Raw genomic sequence first — 22,984 nt, 5'->3', positions numbered from 1 at the left:
TGCTTGACTGGGGACAAATAATGCCGAGCCCGTTCTTACTGTGATTTAACACTCCTGCACCGATTACACACAGGTGCTGAATGACTAACTTCAAGTTGACGTACGCGATTGTTTTGCTACGTCAGTCTCCCCATAAAACCCATAACGAGAAGGTAGCTTTGGTACAACTTAGGCACAAATCTCGAAATCTCGTTGATATATGAGGAGCGTCACAAGTACAACACAGCAAACAACTGATAAACATTCCACAAATACAACGGCAGCAACAAGTGGCATTAGAATAAAAGCTAAATCAGCGAGAGAGAAATGTTATGATATCCACGCAGGATCGACCATGGTCAGAACCATAGTATTCGATATTCCAACATGACGATCATTACATATCTTTATGATCATGATCATTTGCCTAGGTAATGAGCTCAAGTTCAGGAAAAAGAAATCCTTTATCTTCTGTTTATCTATTTTTTTTAGATTCATCATACACATCACAATTGTAAGCTGCAAAACTTTCAAGATGAAGTTGTCAAATATTGTATATGTGACTGTGGTGTCTGTGATGTCATGTGTTGGTGTATTCGGAGAATTGTCATTAAAGGACGATTCTGGTGATCATATATGTTACGTAACAACCAGGTGAGTGTGTGTTTAATACAATGTGTGTTTTATGTTTCAAAACTTAAGGGATTTAGCTCCTCCTCTGGCACAGACGAACAGCACTTATTTTAAATAAGTGACAGTTTAAACAATGTTTAAAAAATAGTATTAACTTTTGTATTAACATGCGAATGTTCTGGATTTCATGTCATTGTTGTGACTTTCTTTTCATTTACAAATTGCAAGTGCAAATATTTCCCAATGCAAAGTTTCAAATGTTTTCTATTCTAAATACAATATGTTACATAAGTTATAACACAGGGGCGGGACAGAATTTTTTCATTGGAGGGGGGGTCCAAACTTTAAAATCGCCAGACTAAGTTAATGATTTTGTTATATTATACAAACAAAAATTGAAGAAATTTTTCAACGGGGGGAGGAGTCCGGACCGCAAGAACCCCCTAGATCCGCCATTGTAACAATATACGTGACATTAGCCAGTTGATCTCAGACATGTACATCAGTCTATCCTATCAATTGTACAAATGCCCACACAAACACCTATAATTTATTAATTGACTGTATTTTATGATGCACACTAACGCTAACATAACACACCAGCATAGCTGTGTGTCTTTCTTAAAATGTGTATCACGTAATATTATCTTCATAAGAAGGGACGTGATACGTGGTTTTGTTTGGATGTCATAATTATCCACCATTCTGTCGTCGCTGTAGTTGGTTAATGTTGTTAATAAAAACAACTAATAGTATCAATTTGATATAACATCTAGTGTGTAGGTAACGTTCGACTTATTGTATCGTGAGCTCCTGAAAATCTGGATAATGATCTATTGAGGGTGCACGTGCGCGTCTCGCTCTCAATGAAATATAGGCGATCATTTGCAAAAATAGTTGATTATGTGAACAAGTTATATATTACAGACGAACCACACGCATTTTAAATACAATATACTATACGGCATATTGAGAAACAAAGTGAGTTATGAATTAATGTAAAATGCAAATGCTACTTTCAAATTGGCCCACTTATTATAGTATTCGTTCAGTGACAATTAAAATAAAACAACTAATACTCATCTATCAAAATAATTAGTGCAAACTCTCATTTGGGTGCTACAAGACACAATATTTTCAGTTCGTGGTAAATCACTATCCAAATGTATTTACAAACATACAGCACCAGACAGCAGTACTAAAAGTTACATATTTTCTGCTATATTGCTTATTTATAGTACTCAGTGATTTATTCTGAATTGGAAAACAAATACCTAATAAAATATTCAAAAGCTTATCCATGAAGTTAGCCACTACTAGACTAGACATTTTTACTGTTGCTTGCTCCACGACCTCGGAATTATTCAGGAGTGACTTGCTCAGTGGCGTGTTGAAAAGAGCGGCCACAACCTGCGTCAGCTTTTTAAGAGGGCACACCCAATTAAGCTCAACAGGGTCTAATAAATAAAACAATTATAACAGCGCAAACCCTATATAATAAAGAAAATAACCAGTACTCATATTCGCAAAACGTTTTGAGGTCAAATGTCAAGTTCACAATATGAGTTTATGTATAAAATAAAATAGCCATGACTGTCAGACTTTGTCGACATGTAATTTACAGCGCCTGGGTGCATTTTCGGGTCAACAGGTCAAGGTCACATTATTGAAATATATATGTCCACTATCGTGCTACAAGTAACTAGGCACTTCGAAATTGGAACACATTTCTCTCATGTAAGTCACAGAACACGGCACATGTCAGGGTAAAAGTTCAAGAGTGAAGATCACACCCTTGTTAATTTAAGGTCAGAGGTCAAAGTGTCAGCGTATGTGTATATAAAGCCTAAACTTGTTGAGTGTTGATACGAATATTGAGTTGTGAGTTCATTACCCAGCTTTCTTATATAAGATCACCCAGTTTGAACAATTCAGATGCGTACATTTGCTAATCGACTGACTATTTACTAGTATACTACTTTCAGCCATGTGACCCATTGTTTTGACCGTTGGTTTAAACCTTTTGTTCTTATGCAAATTGTAAACCGGTCACACTTGTAGTTGGGTTCGAAGCCACAACATCAGCCATTGGTATACCCTCTATCAACTGAGCTATTGGATTTCCGATGGGTTTTCTGGGGAAATAAAACTGTTATTAGAAATGCCATTTCAATGTCAACTGGATTAATAAAAAAAACAATGTTTTTTCAGCTTACAAGAATCCTATGAAGAAAGCTATGTATATCCATATGATCAGATTTATTACACAACATGCTGGAATCCACTCAAATTCTTTAGGTGCACCCGTACACGGTAAGAATCCAACATACCATCCATAGCGCCCTCTGAAACATATTTAATCTCACTCTATATATTATCAAATTTGACTTGATACATCAAATAAATTAAAGATAATTTATTCGTATATGCAAAGTCGACTCATCGAGTATGTAAGGTTACACATGATATTGTGAAAAGCTAAATAAATTGATTTACAGACGCTTGTACCGAACTGAGTGGCGTACAGTATATCAAACTACATATGTGAGAGATAAGGTCTGTTGTCCTGGCTACGAACAAAATGGGGACGTATGTATTCGTACGTATTTTCCTTATTATATATATATACTCTGTTTTGCAATAGTTGCCATACTGCAATCGAATAATGCTTTCGTCACTGGACCGTTAATGCTTATATTTGCATACTGTAAACTAGTGCTTGGCCCCGCAATCAGTAGAGTGGTGCATAAGTAAGAATAACACAGAGCAACGCATAGCATAAATCCGTAGTTGAAAAATTGTCAATTTAAATATATACGGGTATGAATATAAATATATACATCATGTACCCGCTAAAACAGACATACTATTATCGTTTTAAATGCTGACAAATGAAGATTACGTATGATATGTTATTATGGTTCTAAAGCAATGGGGAAGCAGTTCTGGAGATCAATTCACATTTAAGAACGTAATTAGGCCAGATATTTAGATTTAGACTAATTTACATACCAATAAATAATTGGTTGGTTAGTTCGGCGTTTAAATTGTACTGTATAAAATAATTAAGTACACTTAAAATATTTACTTTATACAGAAGTATGCACTTCTATTCGAGGTGTGCTGCGGATAAAAGAATATGATGTACATTAAACCCCATTTTCTATTCACTTACAGCGCTATGTAATGAATGTGACAATCGACATGCTACCTGTGTTCGTCCCGATGTGTGTAAATGTGATGCAGGTTACCATGGCAATGACTGCTCAAGTAGTAAGTTATTGTGCATATTTGTGTTGTGAAGCACAGACATCATTTGTGATGTTCCATTAATGCAATGCTATAATTATATGTTTAGTAATTTATCCAGATTATCTTAATTCAAAACTAATAAAATGTTAATTATATAAATACAACCAAGAGAATTATTTGTTTGTTTTTTTCTTTGCAGGCAATAAAATGTAAACAGAACATTCTAAATTTACCATTCATTAAATATCAGTCATATTTGCATAACAGGGCATGCACGATCAAACGGGAACCCGACGTTACCCCAATTAGATAGATGCCGCCCAGCAAAAAACGGTATTAATCATAGCTCAAAGCTGCGCCACAAGCGAAGGTCCAATATAAGTTAAAACGCTACGTGTTCAATTCTCAAATTGTATGGATAGTCATTGAACAATCTGTGGAATCACTGGGCATGCTAATTTATGAATTCCCTCACGAAATGCTAAAAACCCGTGTATAGATATTCATGTTATAATTATACTTAAACTATGCTAACTTTCAAAAAACATATATATAACATGTGTGCGGTCGAATATGGGTTTGGAAATAAGCCACATCGAACGCAGTTTTCTGTACCATCACAAGTGTGGAAAGAATAGCGATGTTGTGCTTAGTGAAAAAAGAGGGACATGGTACGGTCGCCCCTGCATCTAATGAAACACGGAACATTTTAGGAACATTTATTATGACGAAGCATACAACCTCTTATAATCTAGAAATATATCAAGAAATGAAATATAAAAAGGAATCAGAAAATCAACCAAAAATATCGAAAAAAGTCACACCAATTACAAAAATGTTCATTAGTAATTTTTGTCTTTCTATTTCTCACAGCATGCAGTAACAACATGTGTGGAGATAACTGTGGTATATCTTGTTTATCAGTGTGTGGTACTAATGCTGATACGTGTAATCCCAGCACATGTGAGTGCAGCTGTAATCCAGGATGGAGAGGTAAGGATACTAATACATGTATGTAAGCTATGAGGAGTATGGTGATGTCCACATGTGAGTTATACTCGTGTGAATGTGTATGTATATAGATTGGATGTTGCAGTGCTATTTCTATGCATTGAGTTAATACTAAATGTTCATACTTTATTAGGTGATTTTTGTGATGAGCCTTGTCCATATGGATATTATGGTCCTGGTTGTGCATTGCTATGTCAATGTCAAAATGGTGCCGAATGTGATTATGTAGATGGTTCCTGTACATGTACTGCTGGCTGGCAACCACCTCTGTAAGTACTATAACAGAAAAATACAGCCTGTCATTGGTCTGTTAAGTTTAAATTGTATTGCAACTATTACAAATCAATCCATGACATTGTGATTATTGTAATGTATGTGGCTGGGAGTGTCATTTATTCTTGGTCTCCGCATATTTTGTATTTACGTCCAGTTTCTAAACTTGTTTGTTTATGAAAAATGAACACGGTTAACATTTCTTTTACGAAAGAGCCGCACACAGATCTGCGAACGCGTGCCTGTAGTTATATCAAAGTATGTTAATTTCTCGTTGTCGATTTTTAAAATAAGAGTCACATCAAGTCAGAATACATTTCTTATGTGTGTTTCAGTTGTGACATTCCTTGTCCTATTGGAATGCATGGTGATAACTGTTCTTATATATGTGACTGTCAACATGGAGGAGATTGTAATCCAACTAATGGAGCCTGTGACTGCACACCAGGGTGGTTGGTAAGTTACATTTCACAATAAATGTACATGTATTATTGCCACTCAGATGACCTACCCAAAATATAATCGGATTATTGTAAAGTATATTATAAACCCCAATATTATATGAGCTTATTATACAGTTACGGCACACAAGACAACTGATTCAATCGTTTTACAAACTTTGGCACACAAAAAACGACGGCACATGCGCCAAACCGTACTAAAAATAGAAGTTAGATAACACACATATCCGATAAAAAGAACCGACACGCATCAGTATAAAATTATATAAATATATTGCGGTTCACTGTTTATTGACTAGGGGGATGTTTGTTCAGTGCCTTGTGATGACGGTTATTACGGCCAGGATTGTCTTGAGATTTGCGACTGTAGGAACGATGGTATATGTGATAACGAGAATGGGGATTGCCATTGTTTAGCTGGTTACCATGGCGAGAACTGCGAGGGAGAATGTGATCATGGTTATTATGGTGATGGTTGTCTAGAAAATTGCCTGTGTCAAAATGGTGCGGACTGTGCTATAGAAGATGGCTTTTGCACGTGAGTATTTAAGATATGTTTCGGAGGAATACTATTAATATGCAACGAATTGTTATTTTTTTATTTTTCTCATATGCAACTTGAAAATCAACATTCAGTTTAACTATTTATTTGACATGTACATTGTGTTATATTAGTCTCCTCCTGCAGAATGGTTATTATCAGACATATATATGATATTACAATTAAAAAAATCATATAAAGATATTATCATCATATCCTCAAAAAGCTGAAAATGAATTACAGATATCATTTATATATAACAAAAAGGGAACTGACTGAGGATATATTCTTGTGGAACATCACAACTTATTCTTACCTTCTACTTGTTTTACAAAGTTTTCTTTCACAAACTGTTTTTTTCCAGTAGAGTAATGGTAAACTTTACTCCGCTAAACCTCCAAACATTATCAAAACAAAAATACCCCCACCCCCTACGAAAAAACTGTCAAAAACTGTAATGTCTGTAATATTTGTTCTAGGTGTACGCTTGGATTCCAAGGAGTTTATTGTAACGAAAGTGGTAAGTTATTTATTGAAAACGATTGTTGCTTTCAAATTTGTTTCTAGTCAATCGTTTGTACACAAAAACAAAAAATAATCATTGTTGTTGTTTTTCAGCGTGTGAAGTATGGAAATTTGGAGAAAACTGCACACACAAATGTCCTTGTGTTCAAAGTAACAGTTTAAGGTAAGGTTAGGTTTAGGTAAAGGTGCAAGAGAATAATAACTTGTTTATTTATTCCCTGCTTTCTATGTGCGTTATAAGAGTTATACCTGAGGCTGAGGGCGCTTTCCGGTAGAACACATGCAATTGCAGATGCTCCGAGCTATATTTTAAGTTTTTACTCGTTCAAGCGTATAGATCTATCTACCTCATCATGAAATGCCACGATTGTAATGCCAGAAAGGGTGTAAAGTTGTGCCAAGGCGACCTGATGCTATGCGCAAGTTGTAATGCAAAAAGGTCAACATCAACATCAACCGAAAGTGAAAGTGAAAAAGACAAGATGGCGACGTCCATGTCCATTGGTATGTCACCGGCTGACCAACTACATGCCATGCTGCAACCCATCAGTGCACAACTACTGAAAATCGGAAATGACTTAATGGAGGTGAAAAAAAAAGCAAGCGGACTTAGTCAGCTCATTTGATTTTTTTAATGAGAAATATGAAGCTCTGTCCGCTCGTCTGGACCAGGTGTTTCAATGTAACAAAGAACTCAAACAAGTAAACAAAGACTTGAGTCAACGAGTGACAGCGCTGGAAAGAGAAGTTACAGATCTTAATCAGTATCAACGGAGAATTAACCTGGAAATTAGTGGCGTGCCTGTGAGTGAAAATGAAGATACAACAGCAATCGTATTGTCAGTATGTAAGAAAGTCAATCCAGGGATACAGGCAAGTGATATCGACATTGCTCATCGTCTTCCTACAAAAGAAAACAACAGTGAAAATGAACACACCAAACCACGACCAATTATCGTTAAGTTTACCACACGAAGTTCTAGAAATTCCATTTACGAAAATAGAAAGAACTTGAAAGACATTACAGCGAGGAATTTTGGATTTAACAGCACCGGGAGAATCTTTATTAATGAAAATTTAGTATTAGCAACACGTCAACTTCTGTTTAAAGCGCGGCTCCGCAATCCCAGGAATTGCACCAGTGTATCATGGGAAATGTAATTTGCATGGTCCGCCCAGTTGCTTACATTTCAACTGAAGGCGTTAATTCCGTAAGCTAACATCGTGCATTACGCTATAATCTGATTTGAAAGGACTTGCTGAATCCCGTTGTTCGACGTTCACTCTTTTGAAAGCCGTTTTCTGTGTTTGTTTCGCTCGTGGTCGACTGTGAAGCACAATTTCTGTAAATGGCGTTACGGCATTGTAAGGTTCTCTCCGAATTGAACTCATGCCTTTGCTTTCTTGCTACTAATTGTACTAATATGTTACAAGTGCGACCTTTTTATACAATGTATTTATTCATTCACAACCCGTACATTACGAGCGCGATGTATTCATACTACGTACTGCGCTATGTTGCCGTGGGTTTATTTATAAATGTAATGAGTACGTAGTTGCAACAAGCCAGTTATTATTAAAAATCTAAATAGGCAAAGTTGTGATGTTGTCTCACACTTCTAACGTCCACTGTCATGAAATCGTATTGTCCAAAAAGGGAAACTATTGTTTATTTGCACTTGTTTCCGGAAGCATAGCAGAACTTCGCATACTTGAAGTCAAGTGTACGTGTTTGGCTGGACATTTGATTGCACCTTTACCGTGTAACAGCCAACATGCACAAAATAACGATACGTGTCTCGGAAGCACAAGAGGCCGCGATACGCGCTCTATTCTCCCACTCTGATTGGGATTTAGTTTACGAGAACCAGGCGGAGGAAGAACTAGATTTAGATGATAGTGGATTGGAGCCTGATCTGGTTGTTGAGAGAGTCGTCGGGCAAAACGAGTGTGGGTTGTGTCTTAGTCAACCTTGTGTGACAACAAACAGGCAAGATTGGTTGGGAAATGGCCAGGGTCCGTGTGACAACAACGCTGCTATTAGGCGTCGTTTATTTCAAAAAGTATTGGACGATGCTCGGACAACGAAATGCGTGGACTGACGAAAGATACATCCAGCGCAAGTCACAACTTATGATGGCTGATGACGTTGTGGTCACACAAAGAGAAGTGATGCCGGAGTGTGTTATAAGACAGATACGCGGACTGTATCCCAATCTCCCAGGCGTGCCTTATATGAGTCATCTCTGGTACTGAAAAAATATGTGTCTTTCATTGATACAAACGAACCAAACGGCCCTTTTCAGGGCCAACCAATATTCCAAAAAGAGAACTACCGTATTGCCAATTCCTTGCATCATGAAATAACTGTAGTTTATTTGAATGACCTACACAATGTAGTTGTCGTACAACGTTTGCCACAATGTGTCTTGTCGGCTAGGCAATAATGACGTTATGCAACGTCAAAAAAAACAAAAAACAAAAAACTTCATTATACGTATACGGCTGTGCGGCACGGGTCCGACGCCAAACATACATAAATATATGCGCGGCTCATACTAGTACGTGGCAAAAAGGGCTAAATATTTCACTGCGGGGACATGTTTCAGGGAACATTATAATTTTTTGTGAGACCTTTCAATTTATTTATTTCGAGAACGAAGAGAAATTTGAGAAGCATACTCGACATATTGTCGGGGACGTATTTGGAACTCCCTCGACTCTTTTCATCGATATCGGAGTGAAAACCATTTTTTTTATTTTCCCAGCCCTGTAACCGCGAATGTCTTTCTTTGCGCACACACACTACATAAATTTTTGGTATGTTTACGCAAAGTCTCTCCCCTCTCGCGCATACCCCAGCTCGTGCGATTCGCACTCGCGCGGGTCGGACCGCTTCGTGGAGCGCCGACGATGTCCCCTGAGATGAACGGACGGACGGACGGACAAACAGCTCACAGCATATCATTTCTTATTAGCTCCACGATATCACTTACATGATCAACTCCGTAATTACATAAACATACCTAGAGATTGAACAAACAACTCGGGACTAACACCTTACATTTACATAAACCCATGACTGACAGCCAGTTTGAGCAGTCAAAACGACTGTTTGAATCATGCTTTTCCGTCGCTTTTACGCGGAATTCACACTGACATCGCACCGAACTCGTAAATTAACATCGCAGTTGTATCGCGGACATATTCATGTTTGTGTACGACATGAAAATAAAGCACCACAGGCGTTAAGATTGCCGAAAAGAGTGATTTTGCGGAGCACCCCGAAGAGTTGTTTCACGCTTGAGTGTCATTTGCATACTGAAAAGTGGCGGCCATCTTTCCTTTTATACACCCAGACCCGCGGTTTAAGGTAAATATTGCAAGAAAGAGAGCTGGGTATAGATTTTTATGGACAAATAATGGAAAGATTTATATTAAGAAGAATGTTAATTCAAGAGGTATGCTTATCTCGGGTGAACATGATATACCCCGCATTGTTTAATACATCTAAATTGTGGTAGTGAAATAGCAATGTGAATTAATTTCTATTTTTATGACAGTCTTAGACTCATCTTCATTACATAAATTTCAATGTAATAGTTACTCTGTACAAGACTTCAATACACAATTTCCAAACTCCCCACCAGGTGCTTTGTCCATTTTACACATGAATATTCGATCATTAAACAAAAATATTGACCAACTAAAATTATTATGCGAAAATACATTATCCCCAAAATTCCATGTCATCGCTTTATCTGAAACCTGGCAAATCAATGATTCATCTTATTTTAATATCCAAAATTATACTCTTATCAAGAAATGTCGTACTGGTGCACTTGGGGGAGGGGTGGCAGCATATATCCACAATTCGGTTGATTACCGTGTATTGAACTCTAACATTATTCCCCACTCTGAAACCTTGTGGCTAGAATTACACTTGAACTCTGGTTATTTTAACATAGGCATTATATATAGGAAACCAGGAACAAATGTGGTTGACTTCAGTACTGGCCTAGAAAACCACCTTATGAATATAAATGTTACTAAATCAAAGTGTATCTTAATTGGTGATTTTAATATTGATTATAATAATCAATCAGCTACAGTAAATCAGAATTACATCAATTCTATGGCCAGTATCAATTACAAACAACTAATCAATAAACCCACACGTTCAACAAATAGCTCATCAACAATAATTGACCACATATATTCAAACTTCTATGATTATTTTGTGCACTGTGGCACTATTCTGACAGATATAACAGACCATTTTCCCATTTTTGCATTCATTGAAAATCTTGACAAAATGTACCAAAAGCAGAGTGTATATTATACTCGAGACTTTTCCCGGTATAATATTGAAAATTTTCATCTGAAATTAAACAGTGTCAACTGGTCTGATGTCCTAAACAGCTTGGATGTAAATAATGCGTATAATACTTTTTCGTCTATTTTTAGCACTATTTGTGACAAAGTGGCCCCCTTAGTCAAGATGAAAAAAAGATCAAAACTACCCAAGAAGCCATGGATAACGAGGGGCATTACAAAGTCAATCAGACATAAAAATAAACTATACGAAAAAGTGATTAAGAGTAATTACAATCAAAATCGCCTGTCTGCTTACAAAACCTACAGAAATATTTTAACAACTATTCTTAGAAAATCTAAAAAAAAATATTACTCCAATTTAATTAATCTAAATAAAAACAACCCGACTAAACTCTGGAAAACGATAAATGATTTAACAGGAAGGGCCACTGGGAATGGTGGTAGACTGCCTAAACTACTTACCATAGACAACCCGCTTTCTCAAACCATGAATATTCATGACCCAATAAAAATAACTAACTATTTTAATATATTTTTTGCTAACATTGGGGAGGAACTTGCTATGAATATTAACACATCTGCCGATCCCTTGGACTACTTTACAACTACCAATTTGAATTCCTTCTTTCTCCAACCAGTTACCATCCATGAAATAGAATCTGATCTAAAATTATTAGACCCGCGTAAATCTTGTGGCCATGACTATAATTATTCCCGTCTTCTAAGAGATGCAGCCCCTTTCATTAAAATACCTCTTTGTCACATTATAAATCAATCCTTTATGTCTGGTGTGTTCCCCGACCAACTAAAAATAGCCAAAATTACTCCTATTTTTAAAAAAGGTTCACCCTATTTGCCTGGTAATTACAGACCCATCTCAATCTTACCCGTTATCAGTAAAATTATTGAAAAAACTCTGCACAAACAATTATCTTCCTTTCTTAACAAATTTAATATTATCAATAAGCACCAATATGGATTTCGCAGAAAATACAGTACCAAGCTTGCGTTAATAGATCTTTTCTATGAATTAATTAATAAAATTGATGATGGTAATATCGTGATGGGGGTATTCCTGGATTTTACTAAGGCCTTCGACACGATAAATCACAACATTCTTCTTTCCAAATTAAGTTCCTATGGTATTCGTGGAAAACCTTTAGGCTTGAAAACTATCTATTGAATCGAAAACAGTTTGTTCAAGCTGATGGCCATACCTCCTCCACTCTCCCAATTAATTATGGTGTGCCACAAGGTTCCATCCTTGGACCGTTACTTTTTCTAATTTATATAAACGATATTCCTGCATCATCAACTTACTTCCAAATTAAATTATTTGCTGATGACTCAAATCTTTTTCATTCATTTTCCAGTAACAATATACCCAGCGCTGAAGTTGATTTACATTTAGATATGGTGAACACATGGTGCAACACTAATAAACTTACAATTAATACCAACAAAACTAATTACACGCTGTTTTCCACCTCTAAGAAACAGCTGGTAAACAAACAAAACATACATTTAAACAATGCAGTTCTCCAGGAAGTCGATACTACTACTTATCTTGGTGTGGTGATAGATAAACATCTCACATGGAAGCCGCATATTAATAGAGTTTTAGCAAAGATAACTCCTTTAATTGGCTTAATTGCTAAGCTCAGACATACACTTCCCAAATACGTTCTTATCCTTCTGTATAATTCTCTAATTCTTCCTCATATCCTCTATGGTTTAGAAGTATGGGGTAGTACGTATCGCACATTTCTGGACCCTATATATAAACAACAAAAAAAGCTTGTTCGTATCATGCTATTTAAAGACTACTGTGCACATAGTAAACCTCTTTTTCAGTCACTACGTATTCTCAATATATATGACCAATTTAAGTATCAGCTATGTACATTTATACATGACCTACAATTTCACAGATTGCCACGTGACCTTAATTACTATTTCAATTTCCATACTCACCATTATCACACTAGGTCAAGGGATAATTCAAACTTTCTTCTACCAATGAAAAAGACAAATTTGGGTCAGTTTTCAGTCGATTACCAGGGAACTAAAATTTGGAACAGCTTACCCCTGGATATCCAATTGATTCGTATTCGAGCAAATTTTAAAAAAGAAGTGAAAGACTATTTAATCCACTGTAATCATCAATAGTTATATTCCAATATGTATATATAGAGGCATACAAACATGTATCGGTGTGTAAGCAAACCATTGTAAATAAGTTTTTTCTGTCTACTTGATTGCCCTTTTTAATAAATAGCTATTTACAAATATATGTTGATGGGAAATAGACTAGACTAGCTCTGCATGAGCTAATTTCTGTTTCCCAGCCATAGATTAATATTATTATTATTTATCAATATTTATTAGTTATTATTTATTGCTGTATTGTTATTTTTTATGTAATCTATGGCAAATAAACATTATTATTATTATTATTATTATTATTATTATTATTATTATTATTACCTGTTCGATGATACATTGCGTCCGGCGAAGACTTAAAACTCGTTGAGGGCGGTAGAGATTTTTTTCCCCTCAAATAGTTTCCATGCTTTCAAAAACGTGGTTACACAGAGCGGTGGGACAGTAGACACGAAGACTGGATAGAATGTAACACAATTTGAGTAGCAGAAACAAGTCTCGCGGCTCTCTCGCTTTCAACGAGATCTCAACGGTCATTTCCGTCTGACGGCTTTTAACATTTCCTTTTACCATGTGTTTTATCGCTTGTTCCATCAGTTGTCATCCCGGTAATGGTCAGTGTTACTGTAAACCTGGTTATGATGGCAGTAATTGTGAAGAGGAATGTCCACATCTTTGGTATGGAGAAGGATGTATGAGTATATGCCAGTGTCAGAATGGTGCACACTGTGATCACGTGACTGGCGTATGTACCTGTCCACCAGGCTTTAATGGCACATTGTAAGCATGACTCTATTAAAAACAAATTCTCGATGATACTTCAATTTTTATTTTCCTTTCTTTTGGTGGTTGTAAATTTGTTTTGTACTGGTCATAGTATGAAGTACCCACCAGATATGGAAATCTGGTCCATCATTGTGTCATAGTTATTCATGTGCTATGTTATCACTAATAGTAGTATTTTTGGTGATAGATGTACTGACATTATTGTGTATAGATCCTCGTCTATGACTCACACGTACATACACGAGACAGTATCTTTTAAAGTCTATATAAATTGTCATAACAGTATCATAGTATATATAATATACAGCTATCATCACGTACACGTGATAAGGACATAGTGGTAATCCAATATGGTATTTCCAATGATAATAAGTCAATTACAAAAATATGTCTATTTAGCTGTGATGCGTCTTGTCCACCTCCTACATTTGGTCTTAACTGTGAAGGCACGTGCACTGTTTGTGAAAATGATGGCGTATGTGATCCAGTAAGTGGAATGTGCATCTGTGATGAAGGTAAGAACAAAGATGGGCTGTGCGAGAATTACTTGACAACATATCGGTGGGGGCGTTGTCCGGTGTTGCTATATTTCATGTAGTTTGTCAGTGTAGTTTAAGTTGTTATGTTTAAGTTGTTTAAGTTTGTAGTTTAAGTTGTTATGCTGCTAAACTTTGCCTAACCTAAACAGTACACTTGCTCCTAATACAGTAATTTCCATCTACGATTAGCGATATATTGGAATATCAGTGTAGTACATTGAATGAGCCGTACTTATTCTGAAAATGTTTCTCGGTTCAGGGCATGCATATTCATACGCCATACACAATTTCACTGTCGTTTGAAGATGTGCCAGCAAGTTTCGTGTACAGTTTGTACAGAATACCACCCATGTGGTTAATATCATTTCACTAAAATATTTATCTAATATTCCATCTACTGTTAGGTTGGCGCGGTGACTGTACGCTACCATGTCTCCCTGGGACTTATGGTATGTTCTGCAATAATACTTGTGATTGTGAAAATGGGGCGTCTTGTGATCCTATCTCTGGACATTGTATTTGTAATGATGGATGGATTGGTGATCGATGTGCCGATATATGTCAGGTACGTGACGTAATGTAATAAATATGAAGAAGTACACCATGGAGAAAACGTAGCTTCTACTTGTATCTGTGCTGTATTGTAATTATCGTAGAGCCAGAATCGTAACAGTGTTGTGTTTATTGTAGAGTTGGAAGTATGGTTTCAACTGTGAGAAAGATTGTGATTGCAACGAAGATAACTCTGCTGGATGCAATGCAGTTGATGGTACATGTGTATGTCATTCAGGCTACCAAGGTAAATCAACAATGTAATGTAATTTGTCCCATTCCTGTTGTTATGGATATATATGTCCATTGTATTTGAAATCTTTATACGACTATTGGATTTAGATTAATATTTGTAAATATTACGTTGTAGGTGTTAAATGTGATAGTATGTGTTCTAGTGGTACATGGGGTAGTTTCTGTAAAACAACATGTGACTGTGGGCAGGGGTCGGCATGCGATCCAGTGGATGGGACTTGTGAGTGCCCACCTGGATACTCTGGTGACAGATGTGAAAACAGTAAGTTTGGTTTTGAGTTCTATTTTTTTCTTTCCTGTAACCTCCTGTAGTGATTCATCAAGTATAATCATTTTACGTCAATATAGTGTTATAGTTAATATATACAGTAGCAGTTAAAAGAATTGAAAGTCTATCTAAATATGCAACCATCATATCATATGTAGATATGATATGATATATAACACGGCTTTTGTGCATGCTGTCATTATCTTTGCATTTATCACGTCCGGGTAGCTTCCGCCACGCCCACAGAGCATTTCAGCTGATCTAATGTACTTGGTTCCATAATTTCTACAAATATTTACAAATTCCAATGACAGTTGAATCAACCCAGTCAATTAACAAGCGTAGTGGACCATGACGCGAATTGAAAATGTTCCAGTGTCATTTTATTAGCCAATAGAAACCTCTCGTTTCAGTTTTTAAAATCAATATTTTAAAGGTGAAATATAATGTTGTTATTTTGGTGTGTTGTAGCTGCTGTATCAAATCGCCCCAAATCAAACAAAACCAGTGACTTGAGTGCGGCAGGGATTGGAGCCGTGGTAGGGGTCCTTGTCTTCTCCTTGTTGCTCGTAATACTATTAATTGTTCTGTGGCGATGCCGACGTAACCCCAAACCAATTGTGAAGTAAGTCAGTTTCCCTTTAATACAAATTAATCAATCAAACATATGCATATTCGCCACGCTTACTATAATACGTACATACTTCGGTACCGGTGATGCATGACTTGTTTTTTTTTTTACATCAATCATTCTGTTCGCTATTCTGTTCTGGTGTTGTATTTTTACAATCAGTTGCCATGGCATCATTACGTAGTCTGGTTCAAAGATCGTATTATTGCCTAGGACGTAAGCTTTTAATAATACCAACATTACTGTAAACGTTCATTGTGGGAACTTCTCTCAATGTGCCCTGGGTACTCTGCCTGTCATTTTTACGATATTTAATAGTTTTAGTACTTCTTCCTTATTAACCCTGTTTAGTCTGGTGTCAAGTTGAGGTAATACCTCTTAGAAATGTACACGTGTTTCCCTTGTAAAAACTTGACCAAAGTGCTTATATTCTTTTTTTCCGCGATGTATTTTAATGATTGATATCAAACATGTGTGATGCACATTTGAATTTTGTAACTGAAGCCCCGGTTTCACAATGTTCTGAACATGGTTTCATTGTCCATGTTTGTTTGTATCGACAATATTGAATGAGAAAGGCAGATTTTTAAGTCACAATAAGTTTATTTGTATTGGTTCTGGTCCTTTGATCACTCTGTAATGTATATATTATATTTAATCATAATGTTGATGATAATGATAATAATATTGTATTTATTGAACAGTGGACCAGGTGTGTTATGGGTCAGAAACAACGAAGACAATCTGAGATACGTAGATCATAGATACGAAACTCCACTTGACCCTGGGTCGAGTGTTTCTGCACCGAACGCAGTAGAACACAGTTCACAGATTAGTGTGCATGATAATCCAATGTACGTACCGACTACAAGTCTACGTGTTAATTCTCAAAATACTGCGACTACAGGAGCCTATGAAACAATAGACGAGGATGTCTTGTCAACATTTAAACCGAGTGAGTTAGCGGTCATATTTTATCATGTCCGTCACATAGAAACAATTAATGACCTGCCAAAGGTGAAGCGTGATGCGATCTCTCTTTTTGATGAGTGTGTGCCCTTCGGACCATATATCTTTTTCATAATGATTTCCATTGTTATTCATTAGTTGTGCACTAATTTTATATCACTTTGTATCGTTTGAATATAATATTAATCCTACTTTACATACATATATACATTTACTCATTAAAATTATTGTGTGCTCGTGTATCTGCATATTATTCCATCTCAGACGGTGACAAGGTTGTATTTTTCTAGCAAGAACACAGCCCGTCGCGTCGCGCAGCCCGTGTTCGAATTTCATGTAACCAAACAATGTATTTTACACGCGTTATACACGTCGCTATGAGTCCCACATCGAACAGGATGCGACGACCACCGCCCTTTAATTTTTTGCAACACGTGGAGAAGGGTGTGCTTACTCATTATTTATGTTACCTGTTTAAACATAACGATACTGATAACATGTCATTCACGTTTTCATGTGGTTTACAGAAGTATATGGGAATGATAATCCTTATTTGGAGCCAGTGCCTCATGCCGCTGGTAAGAATATAAACCTCCTGTGTGATTCCAAGAAAAAGGTCAAGCAAATAAACACAGACAGTAAGTACAGAAAACAGAAAATTCAATTCATTTTGATTCATTCATTTATTGAACTTTTTAGATTACCATAACTAGCCATTGTTTTACCTAAATACACAGTGCACATAACCTTTCTAGACGTTTGATCAAAGTTCTGTATTGAGGTTATTATGACACAAATCAGGAACTCTTGTGATACGCGTCTTTTGCACGACGACTTTACTAAGCATTTTGGACATTCATGCCAAGTTTTGTGCTTCTTCGTAGTTTTTAATCTATCATTTCATGTTGGGCTTAGAATTTTGGATACTGGATATTATTTTGTCCCTCGTCACCGTGTTCATGGTTCTAGCTCGATGTGACCATGCCGGTAAACATTACAGTGAATGTTAGTACAGGCGAAAATGAAACAATCTTTGATGGATGAAAACAAGTCTCGTGGTTCTCTCACTTCCAACGAGATCTCGGCGGCCATTTACGACTAAGGCCTATTGTAAACAAAAATTACAGCTAATTTCTCCCATTCTGTGCACGTTACATGTACAGTTGGAGTGTGCGCACACGGTGGTTCACATAGAAACGCGCATTAGGTTTTCATTCAGAATGAGCCTGTTGGCTTACCTGCAATGATGTATTCGAAATGTGTGGATAAATATTGCATGTAATTATTAACTAAGCCTATATCACGTGATTATTACAGTGTTTCCTAGTACTAGTGCCGACTGCAGCCACTACACTCTTATGAAAGATTTAAAGCCTAAAGAAGAATCTACTTACGTAGAGGCGACAGCACGCCCTTATACAAATGTACCATCAGCAACGCCAACTGATGAGGCATTGACCCACGGTTAGTCTGCATGTTGACTTTATCACATTTCAGGCCACTTCTAAAAGTACCTTACGACAATTTCATAGTGAAAACACCGATGAATATTTCATTTGGTGAATCGACCAATGATAATCTTTCATTGAATAGTGAAAGCACAACTAGGAATGCAAATGAATAATGTATTTATTTTTTTTTTATTGATATTTAGTAAAACCCACCCCTGATTTTTGAAACAAATCGTCATACTTTTTATAATTATTTGCAGATTATCACAATCTATCCGATCCCAGTGAATATGATAACCTTCAGCGAAATCCACGGCTAATCAGTGAAGTCAGCAACCACTACTGCACTATTGCAGATGCACAGCTTTCAGTAAGCAACAACCAAACAAATGTGTGAATAATGCAACAATCTTTTACCAAAGTGTCTTGCTTAGATAGTAGTTCATTATTTTGTGATTTATAAATTAGATTTAATCGCCGGAAAAGCGATGGGACAGAGTGCATTATGGGTTTGTTGTGATGATGATGATGATGATGATGACGATGATGATGATGCAATGTAATTAGTCGCCATATTTGCCATATTAGAAGTGTGCACGCGTCGACCACTAACGTGAGAAGTTCACCCAATGATTTTGGTGTGTTAAAGCGCGGTGGTCGTCGCGCAACGCGTGTTCGAATTTCATGTAAACAAACAATGTATTTTACACGCGCTGTATAAGTCGCTATGAGTCTCATGTCGAACAGGAAACGGCACGATGACCACCGCCCTTTAAATGTTTCTTCTTATGAAGCTAGTATGGTTCACTTTTAATATATCAAATATGGTTTACAGAAAAAATGTAGTATGTAGTCTTGTAAATGTATCTATGTAATACAATTGATTGGTGGAAAGTGTTTTCAAATTTAAATAAATATCAATGTACGCCTAACACATGTAAATGATATTCCAGAAATATCTCACGCGAACTGAATAGGTCACGCGCATTGCGAGATAATAAAAAAATCGCATAGTTTTGCGAATTTATTAAACATCCCCCCTATAATCTGGCAAAGACGTTGACGTTTCTGTTACGTAATATACTGTGAAACATTAGTAAACAGAATAATAGGCAACGATATAAATATCCTAGACAAAACTAGATTCGCATTTCAAACATTTGTATTTGTACATTTTGACTTTGCCGCTAAAGTTCAGATACAGGTGAACAATAATGAATTGACAAATATACACAGACATAAATGTTATAGTTGTATTATATCTACCCGAGGGCTTTCGACATTTTATTCATTTTACGCTTGATAATATTTGTAAAATTCGGTGTTTTACTCGCATTCAATTGATGGTTGTATAGTTGTGGTACGACTATAATGTTATATATTGTTTATTAAGGCAGTAAATAATAAGAAAATAACATTTTTTATCTTATAAATTAGTAAGTGTTTGTTATCATGTGGGGTATACATGTAATTTGTTTTTATTTACACAACTAATAATTAAATACCTGTGTTTCATGAAGATTGTATATATTCTTGTTAATTTTGTTAAATGTCACCAGCACTGAACTAAACTAAACTTAGTTCACAACCATACTATATGACTGTTAGATAAAAAGAGGAAATCCCTAGCACGTGGGTGTGTCTTTTGAATAACTTTTAATTAGGTGTTTTCAAGATCTCTTGCCGATGACCAGATGCTGAAACTAAGGGATGTATGTTAGTTCAGTAAAAGTCACGGAATTTTCTAGCATCTGTAGTTCATCGAAACAATACTTTTGACTGCAACCCCGTTGCGGGTTGTGTTTGTCACAGTGTATGTTTATAGCCAATGAATAGGTCAATGCCCGTAGAAATTACACATATGTACATATCATAGTAAACATGTACCCAACCACACAGCTTGTCGATCTGAAATGTTGTTGCTGCTTTACAAATATACAATTTTTCACATGGTGAGGATAATGTTATGCTCACTTAGGCATGTGAGAACAGCCTAGTTCTGACAAAAACAGACATCATCTAGTGAATTAAGAACAAAGACTAATGAACAAAGGGCTTGGAAACGATTATAATATATATTGAGAATGTTTATAGCAAAAAACGTCAATATTGTACAATACAAAACAGATTTTAGACAGGAAAATAATTGTGTGTGTTAGCTATGGTTGAATTACCCCAGACCATTCGTCCCGGTGTTATCGCTATCGCCACACAATATCGTGTGGCGATAGCGATAACACCGGGACGAATGGTCTGGGGTATGGTTGAATACGTGACAGAGATATATTAAAATGTGTTTGTAATAAATTTTAAAACATATCGGAAAAAAATAATTATTTTAGAATATCCTTGATGGAAACATTACAAATTTATTTGGCCTGTATATATCCAAAAGATCGTGTCGTTTTGGTCTAGTTTGTGATTGCATTTCAGACGAATCTGAAAAAAAATGTCTAATAATTGCAAGAATTGACCATTTGATATTCAGCCAAACTATTGGATTATTCGAAGCATCGATGTATTAAACGTGAAATCCGATAAGTGGTTGATATATCGGTGATACACTCACTTACTCGAACAGGGTAAACTATCTATACAATTTATATCACAGAGAGAACATAATATAAAAACCAAAAACAACAATAACCGGATAGAATAAGATTACACATGTAGACACGAAAATAACACACCGAGTGAAATATATTGACTAATAATAATTTATTTAGCAATGCACTGTAAGATATTTCATTATATACAGTCAGGTAGATTATCTCAAATAACTAAACACAATGTACAATGGTACGAAAAACTTTCACTTCGTCTTTTACAGACAAAAAAAGAAAATTTAGATAAATTTCTAATTTGGATGGATCTTTGGGATTAAAATATATGTATATGTATCATATACTATTCGTCTTCGATAGATATATTATTGCAAATCACAAATACAAGATATTGTGGTACATTGTAGTATACACATATTAACTAACACAAAGACAATCCACCACTTCATATCTTTACACCGTGCCATAGTCGCCCTATTTTCACAATGACACTCCATTCCACAATCCACTCCATAAAAATAAGAACATGCTGAAAAAAGGAGAGGAATCACATGCATATTTCAATAACGCTGTAGACACAAACGAATAATTGTGTGAACTCATTTCTTTTAAGTATGTACTAGCTGTGAAATTATATATCAGGGCAATTTGACTGTATCTGTTGCAGACCACGCTAAACAATAACCAGACTTACTATTTTCACACCTGGCACCTGTGTAGCCAGATGGGCATTCACATGTTCCGTCAATAGGATCACATGGTGCATCTTGTTCACAGTCGCATGGTGTCTCACAGTCAACGCCCCAGTTACATATATATATATATATATATATATATATATATATATATATATATATATATATATATATATATATATATATATATATATATATATATATATATATAATTGCATGGTATTACAAACACTGTACAGGCAATAAATACACATATTATGCGGCTCGATGTTTTTAGTAAGAACATTTAGATTAAAATGGTGATTCACTTAGAGGATAAAAATATGCACACATATTATATAGTCATGTTTACCACGTCAATGCAAATTAGTGGATTTACCTTGGTAGCCTGAATGGCATATACATGTACCATCAACTGCATTGCATCCAGCAGAGTTATGTAAATTGCAGTCACAGTCGAGTTCACAAGTTAAGCCATACTTCCAACTCTATAATATATACAATATAGTTAAGATACATATATGGCTAAATATGAAAACCATGGTTCCATCTCCACACTACGTAGGACACAGTTAATAAGATATCCGTAGTTTAGCTCACAAAAAAACATAGTTCTAGCTTTCCAAATATACAACAAGTTAATATATGTAGTCAGTGTAATAACATAAACATATTCTCACACGTACATTTGGTGGAACATATTTAAATGTTCAAATGTTAGAACCAACGCGTCAAACATAGTAATAGTACGATTATGGCTGTGTTTATTGTTTACTATTATGATGTCTAAGTATTTTTATCGTTATATGATACTTCTACATTTTAAGTTCATTGCTGGGTTGCCTATGATTCTAGTGTCTATAACCACATAAAAGGTCAGAGGTATAACATATATATTTAGAATTGGGGTATATAATAGATATTAGAACACTAGAGTGATGTATTTCATTATTATTTGTACATGCATGTCTATATCCAACATGCCTGAAATATAATAATTCAGAGTTGATATTAATTCATGAAGATACTCAATTTCTGTTTTGCCTTAATTACTTAGGGAATGTACTAAGATTCGACATACTTCGACCGCGCAAAGAC

General features: G+C 35.8%; 1 protein-coding gene across 1 annotated transcript; it reads left to right on the top strand.

Annotated features, from left to right (window-relative positions):
- Positions 1 to 514: 514 nt before the first annotated feature.
- On the top strand, positions 515 to 20,148 carry LOC102802120 (uncharacterized). Its single transcript, XM_085495022.1, has 19 exons — positions 515 to 633; positions 2,824 to 2,918; positions 3,790 to 3,885; positions 4,738 to 4,857; positions 5,009 to 5,144; positions 5,484 to 5,604; positions 5,909 to 6,147; positions 6,630 to 6,670; positions 6,769 to 6,838; positions 13,774 to 13,956; positions 14,362 to 14,477; positions 14,906 to 15,066; positions 15,192 to 15,300; positions 15,424 to 15,570; positions 16,048 to 16,201; positions 16,912 to 17,162; positions 17,704 to 17,814; positions 18,494 to 18,640; positions 18,888 to 20,148. Exons 1-19 carry the CDS (start codon positions 515 to 517, stop codon positions 19,022 to 19,024), a joined length of 2,553 nt encoding a protein of 850 aa, XP_085351148.1. The 3' UTR covers positions 19,025 to 20,148.
- The last annotated feature ends 2,836 nt before the right edge of the window (positions 20,149 to 22,984 follow it).

The sequence above is a fragment of the Saccoglossus kowalevskii genome, chromosome 21, assembly GCF_978046115.1.
Source record: "Saccoglossus kowalevskii chromosome 21, keSacKowa6.1, whole genome shotgun sequence".
Lineage (NCBI taxonomy): Eukaryota > Metazoa > Hemichordata > Enteropneusta > Harrimaniidae > Saccoglossus > Saccoglossus kowalevskii.
This window is presented reverse-complemented; position numbering and strand designations above follow the sequence as displayed.

Bases quoted from the DNA above. Each gene is read 5' to 3' on its own strand.
- LOC102802120 (XM_085495022.1), top strand. From the start codon at position 515: ATGAAGTTGTCAAATATTGTATATGTGACTGTGGTGTCTGTGATGTCA. The intron at 15,571-16,047 runs GTAAGTTTGGTT...GGTGTGTTGTAG, and splicing joins TGGTGACAGATGTGAAAACA to CTGCTGTATCAAATCGCCCC. The intron at 17,815-18,493 runs GTAAGTACAGAA...TGATTATTACAG, and splicing joins CAAGCAAATAAACACAGACA to TGTTTCCTAGTACTAGTGCC.